The 16,855-nt window shown below is 35.2% G+C and overlaps 1 protein-coding gene across 11 annotated transcripts in view; it reads left to right on the plus strand.

Moving 5' to 3' along the window:
• ZRANB3 (zinc finger RANBP2-type containing 3) overlaps window positions 1–16,855 on the plus strand; it is a 265,124-nt gene that overhangs the window by 126,887 nt on the left and 121,382 nt on the right. For 8 of the 11 annotated variants that reach the window (XM_023542991.2, XM_023542992.2, XM_023542993.2 and 5 more), the window contains 3 exons: window positions 7,551–7,729; window positions 11,652–11,883; window positions 13,582–13,667. In XM_023542991.2, the coding sequence (XP_023398759.1) occupies window positions 7,551–7,729; window positions 11,652–11,883; window positions 13,582–13,667 (497 nt within the window). Of the gene's footprint in view, window positions 1–6,378; window positions 6,399–7,550; window positions 7,730–11,651; window positions 11,884–13,581; window positions 13,668–15,298; window positions 15,399–15,455; window positions 15,782–16,855 lie in introns of those variants that run through there. The other 3 variants (XM_010586344.3, XM_023542999.2, XM_064287264.1) reach the window with 3 other exon arrangements.

Consider the following 16,855-nt stretch of genomic DNA (forward strand, 5'->3'; position numbering starts at 1 on the left):
AAAACAGATATAAAGTACCACACTGTAATTATTTACAATGTTAAGCAAAGGATTTATTCATCGTATCTTTTACAAGACTGGTAGCTGAGCTGATATGTGATCTTTTATAGCACATGGAAATGTTCATTGTCTGCTCTTTGTTTCCTAGTCCTAGTTTTAATATACTGGTGAAAGGCTCCTTTGTTTACATTTGTGATCAGTAGATTCAAAGTGTTATTGTATGACATGGAGAATTTTCTACTTTTCGTACATTTTTCCTTCCTTTAATAATTCATAGTATTTGGTTCCTCTGTTCATTATAACTAGAAATTTTAGTGTTCAGCATTATTTATTCTACCAGTTGTTAAATACTACTACTACCACTACCTGCTGCCGTTGAGTCGATTCCAACTCATAGCCACCCTATAGGACCGAGTAGAACTACCCCATAGAGTTTCCAAGGAGCGCCTGGTGGATTCGAACTGCTGACCTTTTGGTTGGCAGCCATAGCACTTAACTACTACACTACCAGGGTTTCCAAATTGTTAAATAGTTAAGTTTTTATCACAGAGGCTTAAATATAATCCTTTAATTGATTCCCTGAAACCATAGATAATCAGAGCGATGTACAAACTAAATTCTCTTTCAGAGCTGTCATTAAACTTCTGAAATTAGCCTTTTTCTGTTAAATCACTAGTTTATTTGAATATATTATATAGGTAGAAGCCAAGTTCTCTACTCGTTAAAGTTAAGAGATACTATAAATCTAAGCAGAAAATACTTCTACTGCCTTTGAATTATAATTGATGATGAGTCAAGAAATAAAATACCCCAGAAATGATTTCCCAAGAAGCTCAAGAAAAAAATCCTAGAATCATTAATTCTGAATTAATTTGCTTGCCCCCTTCCCCTCACCCCAGGAGAAATGGCCACAATTTAAGCAAAGCACTCTAAGTTTTTCCCCAACGTTTAAAGATTCATTAGTCTCAAAATACCTTCTGAGAGCCACCCACATCAGAATCATTCGGGCATTGTTACTTTAAAAACCAAGATCTGTTGAATCATAATTTTTGGAGTTGGTGCCCCAAAGTTTGAATCTTGATCAAGTACCCAAATGTTTCATATGCGTAACAGATTTTCAGAGCCTATTACTTTAGAACCTACAACAAAATAAAAAAATTATACCCCTCCCCCCTTTTTTTCAGCATCTGTCATTGTGTCCTTTGTGTGGCCTCTCAATTTTAAGAAATAGTCCAGGCATTTATCCCACAGTACACTTCCAGAATGTGACTACAGTCTTAATACCATTTGATTGCCTGATTTTAATTTTCAAAAGAAGAGATAAAAAGGAAAAGATAAGTATTTGGAAAATCCACTTCTGAATTATGGAGCGTCGTTAGCCTATATTATGTTGTCATAATCTTTAATTTATTCAGCTATTTCTTAGGAGTAGTAGTACTCTTTGAACGAGTAACCCATATATGTCTAAACAGGTCACATTAGAGTTAAGTATCTCATTTTTATTAACTATACATATTGTGACTTTTTAAGTGTAAATATAGACATCACTAAAGATTTTGAACATGCCAAAACCAAATTGTTGTCCACATTAGAGATATAGCTTAAAATTCTTAAATATTATAATCTGTATTCAGGGTTTATTTTTATATGTTTTGAATTTCAAAATAGTGGGATTGTTCATTCTCTTATTGAATGAAATATTTTTTTCCATGGGAAACACATAAATTATTCCTTATACATTTTCCTGCCTTTTCCCTTGAAATGAATTAATGTAATACATGGTCTCCATATTGGTACAGATTGAAAATTCAAGCATATTAAGGAAAAATGGTTTAGTCTGAGTCTTAACCTAATCATCAGCAGATGTAGGATAAAAATCATGCAACTCTAGGCTTCTTCGATTTTTCCTTGGGTGTGGATTAAACCAGTGTATTTGTTGAAAAATTTCCTACCGTTCTACACTTAGATTTATGTGTATTTAATTTATGTATTCCTTTTTCCATTACCCTCTCCCTACTCTCTCTCTTCCTCCCTTTTCTCTGTGTAATAGCTGAGAATATTAGCAGACGATGACTGTACAAAAAGGTCATAGCTGATGTTCAGATTTTGGAATAAACATTTAACAGATTAATACCCAGAAATCTGCTATACCTCAAAAAGTCTTTTTATAGAACTTTTCTCTACTTGTCCTTTTCCCCTTTCACTCCCCCTCCCCACCCCATGGATAATTTACTCATGGAAGAGGAGGATATAGACACAAGGAAGTCTTAATGCAAAAGCTCAGGGCCTGTGCTTCTCTTCCCTTCCCACCCCTGCAGTCAGTGCTCCAAAGGTAACCCTGTTGCAGTTTCTTGCTTGCTGGCTGACTTCCTTCCACCCTTCCTGCAGCTCACTCTTACCTCCTTCTCTCTGTCAATATTAACTGAATCGTATTTTCCATACTGTTTTTCTTTTCAACATACTATGTTTCAGTATTTACCAGTATTTCTATGTCAGCACATACAGATCTACCTCATTTTTAAAAAAATGATTGCATAATAGTTTCCATAGATACATCATAATTTATCTACCTAGTCTCCTATTTATAAACTTAGTACTTTTCAGGTATATCCCTGAGATAAATCCATAGCATTGAACTTGGATTGCCAACTTTTTCTTCAAAAAGATTATACCTATATTTAGTCTCACGACAGTGTATTAGTGCCTATTTCCCCAAAATTTCTCCATCACTGTTACCAATTCTTCAGCTTTTGTCAATCATATTGTGTAGGTGGAAAATGGTTTCTCATAGTTTTGATTTGTTTGTCTTTAATTATGAGTGAGATTGAGCATCTTTCCTTGTTTATTGGACATATTTATTTGTGTATTGTTATTCATATCTTTTGGCAATTTTTCTATTGGATTCTTAGTCCTTTCCCCCCTCTTGGTAGGAGTTTTTCAGGAATTGAGGAAATTAGCCTTTTGTCATTTTTGTTAAAGACTTTTTGTTTTCATTAGTCTGTTTTTTTTTCTTGCTGAATATGAACTTTTAATTTTCATTTAGTTCTAATTATCTGTATTTTCCTTTGTACTATCTAGATTTTATGTAATGATTAAAAAATGTCTCTTCTAAGTTTTTATTTTTACTGACCTTTTTTAAAAAATTATTTTTATGTGTCCCTCTTGAACATTTTCATATTTGATCCATCTGGGAATTATTTTATAGTGAAAGGTTTGATACGGATCCAGCTTTATTATTTTTCCAGCCGGTGAGCCAATTTTCCTAACAGCATTGATTAAATGAACCATCTTTTTTCTCATTGGCTTAAAATGCTGCCTTTATCACATACTCAGTCCCCATTTGCATTTGAGCCGTTCCTGTATTCTTATCTGTTTCGTCGCTCTGTTCTGACTGTTTCTTTCCAAATACTAAACTTTTTTTTAATCCCAGCTTGGAACTAGCACTTACCTAATATTTTTTTAAGTGTAGTAATCATTTTTGTGTTGATTGTTTTAAGTTTCTAGATACTTGGTCACATCATCTACAACTAGTACATTTTTGTCTATTCCATTCTAATATATGTATTTCTCATTTCTTCTATTTCAGATCTTAATGGGAATGCTTTTTCTCCATTAAGCATAATACAGCCTTTTCAGTTGAGATATATACTTTATCTTTTGTGAAGTGATTCTCATTTTGGTACTAGGTAATGAAGGGCTTTCATCATGAATGAAAGGTGAATTTTGTCATTTGCTTCTTTAGCATCTGAAGATGAATATATATATATTTTTTGACCCTATTAATGTTATGAATTATAGTAATAGGCTTTCTTAAGTTGAACAGTCTTTTTATTCTTGGACTTGCACTCTCTTGGTCATGATGTATTATTTTACTTTTAACTTTCTGCTGATTTGTGTATTCTAATAATGTACTTAAAATTTTTGCAACAGTACTAACATGTGAGGTTGGTTTTTGGTTATATTTTGTGCTGCCTTTCATTTTTTTTTTTGTTTGTTTTCATATCAGTGTTATGTCGACTTTTTAAAGGAATTAGACATTTTCCTTCTTTCGACAGTCTGAAATAGTTTAGTAAGTAACATTTCTCCATGGTCGCTCCTTTTGAAGTATAGGATCAAACCAAAACCCAACCCATTGCCATCAAGTTGATTTCAAATCATAGTGACCCTGTAGGACAGGCCTCCTGTAATTTCCCCTAACACAACTGAGACTAGGTTACAGGGCTGTAACTTTTTTCTTCAGCTTTTCAATTGGAAATAATTTCAAACTTACAGAAGAGTATGAATAGTACAAAGAACATTCTTGTACCCTTTACCCAGATGTACTTGTTGATAATGTTTTATTCCATCCGTAAAGCTTAACTTTTGACAAAACTTTCCTAGAGACTTGGGGAGAATAAAATTACAATATAAGAGCCTAGTATTTAACTGCTACTAGAAACGACTATTTTTTTCTCTCTCTCTTTTTTCATTGTGCTTTAAGTAAAAGTTTATAATTCAAGTCAGTTTCTCTTACAAAAACCTATACGCACATTGTTATGGGACCTTAGTTACCCTGCCTATAATGTGACAGCACACTCCTCCTCTTCATCCTCTACTTCCTGTGTCCGTTCACCCAGCTCCTGTCCCCCTCTACCTTCTCATCTAGCCTGAAATGGCTATTCTTAAAGCATATTTGCTTAACTCTAGTCTCTCTGTCCATTGCAGAGCCATCTCACTGCTTTGCTTTTTACTAGCCTCAGAGGGATCTCTAAGCTGTGCTCTGGGGTATAGACCTCCTTGAGCTCTGCCACCAAGCTCAACTCAGTATCTTTTCTTTAGAGAGAAATTTGTTTATTCCATCCTATTCCACTCTAAGCCATACCCCCTTTATAGCCTCACCTCATCCCAGTGCATTCCCTTCAGAAGAAAGCCTGCCCCTGGGCAGGAGCCAGACTGCCAGCTAAGTGGTTTGGCACATTTCTGCAAGTGTGTCGTCTTCAGCTTTGAGTAGAGAACATCAGGCTTCTGTGACTATATTCCATGGTCTGTTCCCTGTTACCACTCTCCAATGAGACAAGAATACACGCACGCACACGCACACGCGCACACACCTCTCTTATAAGAACAAGCAATGATTTTGAGACATACAGTGTAAACCTCCCTGCAGGAAAAAAAGTTATAACTTAATCTACAAGAACAAGGACATAGTTCAGCTAAAACATACACCCACTTAACAATAATAACTAGAAGATAGGCCGTCAGTCAGAAGCTCCCCTGTTTGGGTTTCCTTCCTTAATTTAGATCCTCACTAAGACTTTAATCTGCATATCTACAGAGATCATTCAGAGGAGTCTCTTCTAGAATAACTAGGCATCCTGTTAAGGGACAGACCCCCATCTCTAAAAGTCAGAAGCTGCTTGTAACTTTCAAGCTGGAGAACTTCTCCGTGTCAACAAATGTCGAAGCAGCCAGCACTTTCTACACTGCATATGTACACCAATTGTTACATAAAAGCAATCACAAAATAAAAAATTGACACTGAAATTCTGTTAGGATCATTATTGTTTAATTGCTATTAATAATTTCATGGAATGAGACATTTAGAAAACCTAAAATTAGTCTCCTAAATAAAATAGTGATGTACTGTTTTGAAAATATCCATAAAATATAGCCTTAAAGTTAATGTACTTCAGTTCTTCTTGTGCAGCTACCTAGACAGTTGTACTTTTATTGAGACAAGGCTTTGGTTCTTAAGAGGTGATTTAGCCTTCACTGTGATGAAACACTGAGGATTCCACTTTAACAAATTCCATTGTAGTTAGAGCCAAGGGCCACCTATTGAGCCACCTATTGAAAGTAGTTATTTCTGTATACTTAACCTACTTGAAGTGCATTATTGCTGTTTTATTTGACTGTTGTACGATTTTAAATTCTTCTCATAATTCTGAAACCTAAGTACATGTTTTAAAAGTTTCTTTCTAGGGAAAAGTAGCCCCAGACAACTACCTTCCTGTTTACGAGTTGTATCTAGAACACAGCTATCCTAACCTATGTATTATTTCTTTCCTTAATGGAAGGATAAGATTACTCTAATATATATATTTATTTTGAAGTTTGGAACTATCATTACTTTAAGTTTGTCCCATCAAACTTTATCTTCTACTTGATGATGGCTAAAGAAGCAACAACTGACAACACAGGAGATAAAGTTAACAATTAAATGCTTTACTTAGTGTTGAAAAATATCTTTCTAATTTCCAGAAATGACCTGTAATCATCTAACTACATAACCTTTTAACTCATGGGATTGCAAATGGAAGATTTGGAGTTGTGACTAGGAAAGATAGCTGAATAAAAAGTGATTAAGGTGTCTTTTTTTTTTAGGTGAATTCTCTAAAGGTATAGGATATGACCTTCAGGTATGCACATTCAGAAAGTCATTCTTTACGGTGATGCTAAGTTGACCAGATTCTGAAACTTTTCAGGCTAGCCAACCAAGCTCAAGGAAAATCTTTCATATAAACTACAAGTCGGTTTCTTAACAAATATTGAGAAATGACTGTGGAGGCAGGATGGACTCCTCCACCAGTATGGTTCAGATGTCAGGATTGATCATAGCTTAGCATAGCAGAGTTCTAGATACAGTTTGTCAAAGGAAGATAATTGTGTGGGACTATTTCTTCTTAAACAGAAACTTTTTAAAATACGTACTTAGCTTTCAGTATTTTGAAAAGAATTTTAAATCACATGCACCAAGAGGGAACGAAAAGGTTTATTACATACGTAGTAAGGCTTTCTGGGGAGAGCAGGGCAGGTCCCCAAGCAGATCCAAGAATGGCCTGAGAGATCAGGGAAAGGACATTGGTTTGGTTTATATTGTGTTTAGTGCTGGGGCTAGGGTGAGGATTCTCACTGCTCGGCTCAGGCTTGAGTGATTTGAAGTTTCCACCATTGCTAATCAAGGCAGCACTAAGGGTTTCTAAACAGCTTGCCCAGGTTTAGGGCAGAGGGGCAGGGGAACTGGTGGGACTTGAAAGCTGTTAGCTGTCAAACTGCAAAAGTATAGTCAGATTCTTTACTCTACCCTTCTTCAGTTGGTTACCTTTGTATTCCACACATCATCTCCTTAGATTAATCCTTCCATGAATTATACTTAAGTAAACTTCTTGGTTTGTGATCCATTCTTTTTTAAGATGGCTGCTTATTTCCTAACTGATCCTTAATGTTTTGAATTTAATGCTTTGGTTCTGTCATTGGACAGAAGTTACACATACACATACGGCTTTAAAAAATTAAGATCTATGAAATTAGTACAGCTAATATTGACTCGACGGCACTGGGTAATATTTAAGATTGGGGTCATTTTGCCTCTGTAAATCCAATCACGGATGTTTAAGAATAATTTGCTTTTAAAGGTCATCATAATCTTGAACATTTTGTTAACCGTGTAACCCAGTTGATTTTACTCTAATGTTAACAAAATTCCCTTGCTAATAATACCCTTAAGTAAAATATTTAAATTTTTTCTTTTAAAATGTTTTAGCCTTTCTTTTTTTGTTTTGTTTATTTAGATGGGCCTGGGAAAGACAATCCAGGCAATTGGAATTGCTTACTTTTATAAAGAGGAATGGCCTCTGTTAATAGTGGTCCCTTCATCTCTGAGGTACCCTTGGACAGAAGAAATAGAAAAATGGATACCAGAGCTAGGTCCAGAAGAAATCACTGTTATTCAAAATAAAGCCGATGTTGGGTAAGAACAACTTTTTAATACTAAGTAAAAGAAAGTCTTCCTTGTGTGCTTGTGTGTATTTAGTATATACCCATATTTGAATATCATCAACAAGTCATAATTTAGAGTTAAGAGATAGAAAGCAGAATTTTATTTTTACATTTTGTAATATGAATTATTTCTCAAGAAAATTTATCTAAAGCTCAAAAATATATTCAATTTAATAAATTCCCTGATAATAGATTTTAAAACAAAGATAAAGTACTATACTTTCGAAGATGTATGTAATTTACTTTATATATACCTTAAGTGGACTTAGAAACTGACTATTTTATGGTTTGAAAATAAATTTCACTACTTCTCAGTGAATAGATTAACTTGAAGCTTTGTGAGCCTTTATTATCAGCAACTGTGGTGGATTTTGCTTGCAAGCGTTAGTTAATATAGAAGTTTTATGTATGACTAGAAAGTAATATTAGCAAGTATGATTTTCTTTATTATGTTAATTTTTAACTTAAGTATCTTATACACCTTCTTCTCACTTATCAACATGGTTAGATTCCAAAGACCAGGTCATTATGTGAAATTGGCATTGTACGAAAATGGAGGATGATCACATCAGATCTTAAAAATGGAGGATGACTACATAATTACATAACTGCCAAATTGTATCATTATATAACTGCCAAACCACTGAGAATCATGGCCCAGCCAAGCTGGCGTATAACTATCACAGCCAGAGTTACTCTCGCCTTGCACCTCTGGCATAACTGCCAGACATATGTTGTTAATGCCCAAAATAGTCAGATAGTAGATTTTTTACCATTGTTGTAAGTGTGAAATTTTGGATAACAAGATAGTTGATAAGTGAGGAGACGATATAGCTTGAAAATATTTGTGATTATTTGAGTTCTTTATGCTAAAAATCAATCATAGTATAGCCAGTGTTTTTCTTCATTTTATTTTCCAACCATTGGAATGAGTTAATCAATTTTAATATTGATAAGTCATTATGTTGAATATCTAAGTGAATCATGCAAATTATCATGCTTTCAGGGATTCAGTATTATTAATTTTTTAGCCCTAGATAAAAAGCAGTATATCTACTTGAAATAAATGTCTGTTCTTAGTTAGATTTTTTTGGTGGTGGTACTATTGCATTGTGTGGTATTCTCTAAGACTGGTAGTGCAAAGATTATTTATAGAAATTTGGCACTGTGAATGTGGAAGAAGAACCAGACAAAGTAGCTGGAGGGTGTTTTCTCTTTCACCCTTGGAACCCTAACTCAAAGAAATACATCTTTATTGGACCAAGGAAATTTGGTTACTACTTACATGGTTTAAATAAAATATAGATGGTAATTATAAATAAAATTTGTCTTCTCTAATAAAACTGCATAAAATTTAAAAGACTTAGAAATTTAAAGAATACAGAACTTATTAAGGCCCAATAACCATTTTCAGTTAGCTGTACCAGAAAGGAAACGCTGGTGGCGTAGTAGTTAAGTGCTGCGGTTGCTAACCAAGAGGTCGGCAGTTCAAATCCAACAGACGCTCCTTGGAAACTCTATGGGGCAGTTCTACTCTGTCCTATAGGTTCACTATGAGTAGGAATCGACTTGACGGCAGTGGGTTTGGTTTGGTTTTGGTATACCAGAAAGAATTTGTCAGTGTTTAACCATTTCAGGAGGTACCCTATGAGCAGGAACCAATGGTACTGAAGGAGGAAGTCCAGGCTCTAGGAATTGATGGAATACCACTTGAGATGTTTCAAGAAATGAATGCAGCGCTGGAAGTACTTACTTGTCTGTGCCAAGAAATTTGGAAGACAGCTACCTGGCCAGCCTACTGGAAGAGATCTATATTTATGCCTATTCCCAAGTAAGGTGATCCAACCGAATGCAGAAATTATCAAACAATAGCATTAATATCACACACAAGTAAAACTTTGCTGAAAATCATTCAAAAATGGCTGCAGCAGATGTTGACAGGGTACTGCCAGAAATTCAAGCCAGATTTAGAAGAGGATGTGGAACCAGGGATGTCAGCAGAGAATACCAGAAAGATGTTTACCTATGTTTTATTGACTATGCAAAGGCATTTGACTGTGTGGATCATAACAAATTATGGATAACATTGCAAAGAATGGGAATTCCAGAACACTTAATTGTGCTTTTTAAGAACCTATACATAGGCCAAGAGGCAGTCATTCAAACATAACAAGGGGATACTGTGTGGTTTAAAGTCAGGAAAGGTGTGTGTCATGGTTGTATCCTTTCACCACAGCTATTCAAACTATATGCTGAGCAAAAAACCTGAGAAGCTGGCCTATATGAAGAAGACTGTGGCATCACGATTGGAGGAAGACTCATTAACAACTTTCAATATGCAGATGACACAACCTTGCTTGTTGAAAGTGAAGAGGAGTTGAAGCACTTACTGATGAAGATCAAATACCACAGTCTTCAGTATGAGTTACACCTTAACATAAAGAAAACAAAAATCCTCACAACTGGACCAGTAAGCAACATCATGATAAATGGGGAAAAGTTTGAAGTTGTCAAGGATTTCATTTTACTTCGTTCCACAATCAACACCCATGGAAGTAGCAGTTAAGAAATCAAACAATGCATTGCACTGAGTAAATCTGCTGCAAAAAACCTCTTTCAAGTGTTGAAAAGCAAAGATGTCACCTTGAAGACTAAGGTGCACCTGACCCAAGCCATAGTGTTTTCAGTCGCCCCCTATGCATGTGAAAGCTGGATGATGAATAAAGAAGACTAAAGAAGAATTGACACCTTTTAATTGTGGTGTTGGAGAAGAATATTGAATATACCATGGACTGCCAAAAGAATGAACAAATCTGCCTTGGAAGAAGTAAAACCAGGATGCTCCTTAGAAGCAAGGATGGCAAGACTATGTCTGATATACTTTGAAATGTTATCAGGGAGATCAGTCCCTGGAGAAGGACATCATGCTTGGTAAAGTAGAGGGTCAGCAAAAAAGAAGAAGACCCTCAATGAGATGGGTTGACACCATGGCTACAAGAATGGGCTTAAGAATAACAACGATTGTTAGGATGGCACAGGACTGGGCAGTGTTTTGTTCTGTTGTACGCAGGGTTACTATAAGTCAGAACCTACTAGATGACACCCAACAACATATGTTATTTAAATGCTTACATTTAAATTTTCTTAAAGTATTTCCCCTCCATCATTTTTTGTAACATTTTGGTCATATGATTTTTGGTATTATTTTGGAAATACACTCTTGCAAGTAGTGGCTAATATTCTTATTTAAATAACATTTGAAATATCTTAGAAACCACTACAACTCCAGAGTATAATTTCACTACAGGATGTCAGTTGCAGGTAGAAAAAGTTACCTGACATCTTCCACGTATGTAAAGAAGCATAGCATTAGATACACAGCATGCTGCCTCTTTAATGGCTGACTACAGAACAGATAAAAAATGAATGCTATTTCTGTTTTTTTTGCCCTTTTCCATAAAAGCAAAGAGCCTATTTGGATTTTTTCACTTAGCACAAACAGGTTGTGTTTTCACATTGTGGCAACAAAATACATTATTTCTAGTTTTTATAGGCTGTGTATTTATCATATCATTCCTGCTTTTACTGTATGTTAGTGTTGTTTTAGGTTTTATGTGTGATTTGGTATGGCTTGGTAGGTTATTTTGGGGGTCTGGGAATGCTCAAAAAAAATTTCCCATATAAATTACTGGTAATTTGCTTTACGCTATTTTAGCTTGTGAAGGGTTTTATGGGAACACTTTACTTTCGGATAGCAGAGGAAACCTGTACCATCTTCTCTTGTTTTTCTTCTCTTCTTTCCCCTTCTTTGTATTTCTTCCTAACAGAGTTATGTTGCTTATGATAAATTGGTTACTGAAATATTTTGAAAATACATGGATTTTCTTTTCTAGGAGAATATCGACCAGCAAAGTGACAATTCTGGGTTATGGTCTTTTAACTACAGATGCAAAGACTTTGATAGATACATTAAATAATCAGAACTTCAGAGTGGTTATAGTGGATGAATCACACTACATGAAGTCCAGAACCGCAGCCCGCAGCAAGATTCTATTGCCATTAGTACAGAAAGCCAGACGAGCCATTCTTCTTACAGGAACTCCAGCTTTGGGAAGGCCTGAAGAGGTATTAAAATCCTTATGCTTTAGAAAAAAAGACAACTGAATCAGTCAACTGTTTTGTAGCTGATAATTTCAAATTATATGCCTTAAATGCCAAAGGAGGGCATAGGGAATTTTTAAGAGCTTTTAATTAAATATCTCTTTTCCTGTGACTGTTCTTAATTATTCATGTGTAAACCTTAGGCATCCTTGGAAGTATGTATAAAAAATAGTTTTTACCTTTTTTATAAGATTTCATGTTTAGTACAAATTTGCAATATTTTTCACATTTGTGTTCTGTGTTCTTCATCTTTATTTACCCTTGTTATGTCTGTTTTCTAATTTTACATTATAAGCTTCTCAGAATTGGGGCTAAATCCACTTTATTTCTATCATGCCGTACCTACAGAGGAAACCCTGGTGGCATAGTGGTTAAGAGCTACAGCTGCTAACCAAAAGGTCAGCAGTTCGAATCCACCAGCCACTCTTTGGAAACTCTGTGAGACTTCTGTTTGTTCTTCTTTCACTTCAAGATCTGTGTTTGGGAAGCTATGGAGGGACTAGAGCTTATGTGCAGACCAGATCAGACATCTACTTAGAATGGAGAAACAAGGCTTTGCTTGATACCCCAGTTAGCTTTTATTACTCTAAGAGGAGGTAGGTGAGGTGTGGAAAGGAGAAATTATGGATGAGCTTGTAAGTATGAGTGTTTCCTAAGGAGGCCATGACTGTTAATGAACACTGAATAGTGAATAAAACATGGACTTGGTGTCTTGTAGGATAGTTGTAAGGAAATTAAAGGAAGTATTTCTCTGAAAGTACTGTACCTTGCATCCTGGAACATGGTAAGCGTTCAATATATGTAACCACTAAGCCACCAGGGTTTCCATTCAATATGTAGTAAGCATTATTGTTATTAATTATTAAGCCAAGCCTGGGAAACAGGTATTCTCATCCCACCTCTACCAGTATTACATGTGTTCTGCTTTTGTATTCCACCCTGAAACTCTTCTGAGATACATGTTACAATACTTAGATGTTATTGTTGTTGTTAGGTAATGTCGATTTGATTTCGACTCATGACGACCCTATGTGACAGAGTAGAACTGCCGCATAGGGTTTTCTAGGCTGTAATCTATTTTTTACTCTTTGATTCCTCACTGGAATTTGGCAGTTATATAACGATGTAGCCATCCTCCATTGTTTAATTTTCGCAAAAGGACCTGGTCTTTGGAACCTAACAATCCCAATAAGTGAGGAGTGGGTGTATGTGTAATGTGAACAATATGTATAATATGATCCTATTTGTATGAGTAAAAGTGAATATATGCAAATGATTATATAATCCCATTGCTGTTGAGTCGATTCCGATTCATAGTGCCCCTATAGGACAGGGTAGAACTGCCCCATAGAGTTCCCAAGGAGTACCTGGTAGATTTGAACTGCTGACCTTTTGGTTAGCAGTCATAGCTCTTAACAACTATACCACCAGGGTTTCCAATGGTTATATAGGCATAGAGAATATATAGACATATTTTAAAGAAACGTATGGCAATTATCCCTGAAAAATAGGATGGCAGCAATTGGAGGTGGAGAGGAAGGAGGGGCCTTGAGGAAGAAGACATAGATTTTCTTTTTTAATTTTTACTATATTATTAACTGGTTTTCTCGAAGTAATACTTGTTTACATGAAAACAACATATTAAGAACTATTTTGTTACAGCTTTTCATGCAGATTGAAGCTCTCTTTCCACAAAAATTTGGAACATGGACTGACTATTCCAAGAGATACTGTAATGCACATGTCAGGTAAGACACTGTTTTCTGTAAGCTTTATATCAAATATTTACCAGGAACATTAGGCTTTATTAGTCATTCTTTGGTCCAGTGTTTTTCAAACTTGTGGAGTAATTTTTAGAAATGAATTCTTGTGTGAATGACCTATGTATAAAATAAATAAAAGGAATAGATAATGGCAGAGTTTTTCTTTATTTTTATTTTTTCTTTGACTTATTTTATTTTTGAAATTATTGAATATATTTTTGTTGATTAGATAAAATGCACATTGGACAAATGTGAAAAGTAAGTGTCCCTTCCATTCCCGTCCCTCAGTTGACTATTTCCCTTCCTGATAACCAATTTAAGCAGTTTCTTGTGTGTCATTCTAGAGATAGTCTATGCATAAAGAAGCATATGTGGTTATAATTCAATTTATGTGTACATATATAATAGCATAATCCACACATTCAGCAGTTTACCTTCTTCACCTAATATATATTGGAGAGCTTTCCATATGAGTCACTGAAAGAGATTAGACAATTCTTTTAAATGCTGCATAGTATTTCGCTGTGTAGGTGAAATAGCCATGCAGTCTATTAATAGATGTTGTTTGTAATATACAGCTGTTACATACAATGTAGCAATAAATATCGTTGTACATGTTGTAAGGTAGTGTATTGTAATGGTTAACAGCATGGGATCTGGAGCGAAACCACCTGTGTTTTGTTTTTCACACCCACTTAGCAGATGTGTCATTTTAGGCAAGTAACTCTGCCTCCCCATAGCTTTAAGTTTTTCCAGTTCTGAAAGCAGAGGGTAATTTTGCCTGCCTCAGAGAGCACTCAGTAATTATCTATTTTAATATTTCATGTCATACACATTGGAATAAATCTGTTAGTTAAATTAATAGAAGTGAATTGCCAGGTGAAAGGGCATGTGCATTTTTGTATTTTATAAATTTTTCCAAATCAGGCTCCACAGAGTCAGCAATTTGTATGTCCACCGGCAGTGTGTAAAGCTGCCTGGTTTCCCCGTACTTTGCCAGCATGTTGAAATATTTCAAACTGTTTTATTCCTGCCAGTCTTATAGTAGTTTTAATACACATTTTGTGTTATTATGCTGTTAAATGCAGCTGAGCATTTTTTCATATATTGGAGATTTATTCGTATTTCCTTTTTTGTCGATTATCTATTCATGTCCTATGGCCTGTCATATTTTTACGTAGTAACATGCCCCTCCTACCTTTGTTTTCCACTTATGTCATCCCCCTGCAAGGTGTTTTCATAAGCACCACTATGGCAATTTTTTTTTTTTTTTTTTTTACATGTTGCCGTAAAAAAGTTAGCATAGCGTACTTATGAAAATACCTTGCGGAGGGAGAATGCGGCTTACAAACCAACCTAGAAGGCACGCATTATTTGTGTAAAAATACAGTACTTTCTGTTAAATTTATTGCCTTTTTTCTTATTGATATATTTAAAATCTTTATGTATTATGGAAATTAGCTTTTTGTGATATGAGTTGCTTTTGTTTTTTCCCAATCTGTGTTCTTCTTTTTTTGTTTCTATAATTCTCTCAGATAACCCCGTGTGGTCATGATGTTCTCATGCTTTTTAAAGGTTTCCAGACTACAGAGATAGAATCCTTCCAAATTGCTGGTATGAAGCTAGTCTAATGCTGATACCAAAATCGGATAAAGTAGCATCAAAAAAGAAAACTAGACACCATTTCTATCCATAATTGCAGAAACCTCAATATTAGTAAGTAGAATACAGCAATTCATAAAAAGACATAATATATTTAAACTACGTGGAAAAAGAATTCACATCAGGAATGCAAGCATAGTTTAGTATTAGGAAATGTATTAGTATTCTTTGTTGTTGCTAAATGTCCTCGAGTTGGTCCTTAATCCTGATGATCCCTTACACAACAGCAGGAAAGGCTGTCCAGGTGTGATCCATAGGATGTTTTGTTGCTGACTTTTGGAAGTAGATTGCCAGTCCTTTCATCCTAGTTTGTCTTAGCCTGGAAGCTCTGATGAAACCAGTTCAGCGTCGTAACAACACACAAGCTCCCACTGATGGGTGGTGGCTGCACATGAGCTGCATTGGTTGAGAATCAAACACACGTTTCCCTCACAAAGGTGAGAATTCTACCCCTGAATCACCACTGCCCCATGGTAATATAATTAGCCATGTGTTTTCTAGTGCTGCTGTAAAAAAAATTACCACCTGCTGGGTGGCTTAAAACATAGACATTTATTTTCTCACTGTTGTGGAAGCTAAAAGTCTAGTACCAAGATGTCAGTAATACCACGCTTTCTTTAAAGGTTCTAAGGAACAGTTCTTGCCTCTTACAGCTGTTGGTGGTTGCAATCCTTGGTATTCTTTGGGTTGTAGTGTGTCACTCCAGTTTCTGCTTCTGTTTTCTTATGGCCATATTTCCTCTGTATTTCTGTGTCATCATATACCCTGTGTCTTCACATAAGGATACCAGTCATAGAATTAGGGCCCACCTTTATCCATTATGACTTCATCTTAACTAATTGCACTGCACAGACCTTATTTCCAGATAAATCACATTATGAAGTTCCGGGTAGAAACGAATTTTTGGAGAACAGTGTTCAACTCAATACACCAGTAATGAATAGAAAAAACTTATTTTTTCATCTCCATATATGCTGGGAAGTCATTTGATTAAAGTTTTTAGTAAATTTTAGGGTTTATACATATATGAGCGTGTATTCGAGTACAAGCTTAATATTGAAAAGTCAGTTGTCTTTCTGTACACAGATTACTAGTTTTAAAATACAATGAAGAAAAAGATCCTGTTTCCAATAACAACAAGAATATACCACTGAAGAATAAACTTATAATGTTGTGAAATCTATAAGTTGAAAACTTAAAAATACAACTGAAGGACATAAAAGAAGATAAAAGCAATACAAAGATATATGCTTTTATTGATGAGAAGACTTGGTATTATGAAGATTTTACTCTTGCCTGAATTTATGTCTATGCATGTAATACATCTAGCAAAAGTTAGAAGGTTTTTCTCCTAAAATCAGAAAGTTGATCCTAAATGTTGTTTATAAATAAATAAATAAAATAGGCAAGAATTATCAAGAGAATTATGAAGACTTGCTGTTGTTGTTAGGTGCCATCCAGTCAGTTCCAACTCATAGTGACCCTGTGCACAGCAGAGCAAAACACTGCCC

This window comes from Loxodonta africana, chromosome 6 (assembly GCF_030014295.1).
Source record: "Loxodonta africana isolate mLoxAfr1 chromosome 6, mLoxAfr1.hap2, whole genome shotgun sequence".
In the NCBI taxonomy this organism is placed as follows: domain Eukaryota; kingdom Metazoa; phylum Chordata; class Mammalia; order Proboscidea; family Elephantidae; genus Loxodonta; species Loxodonta africana.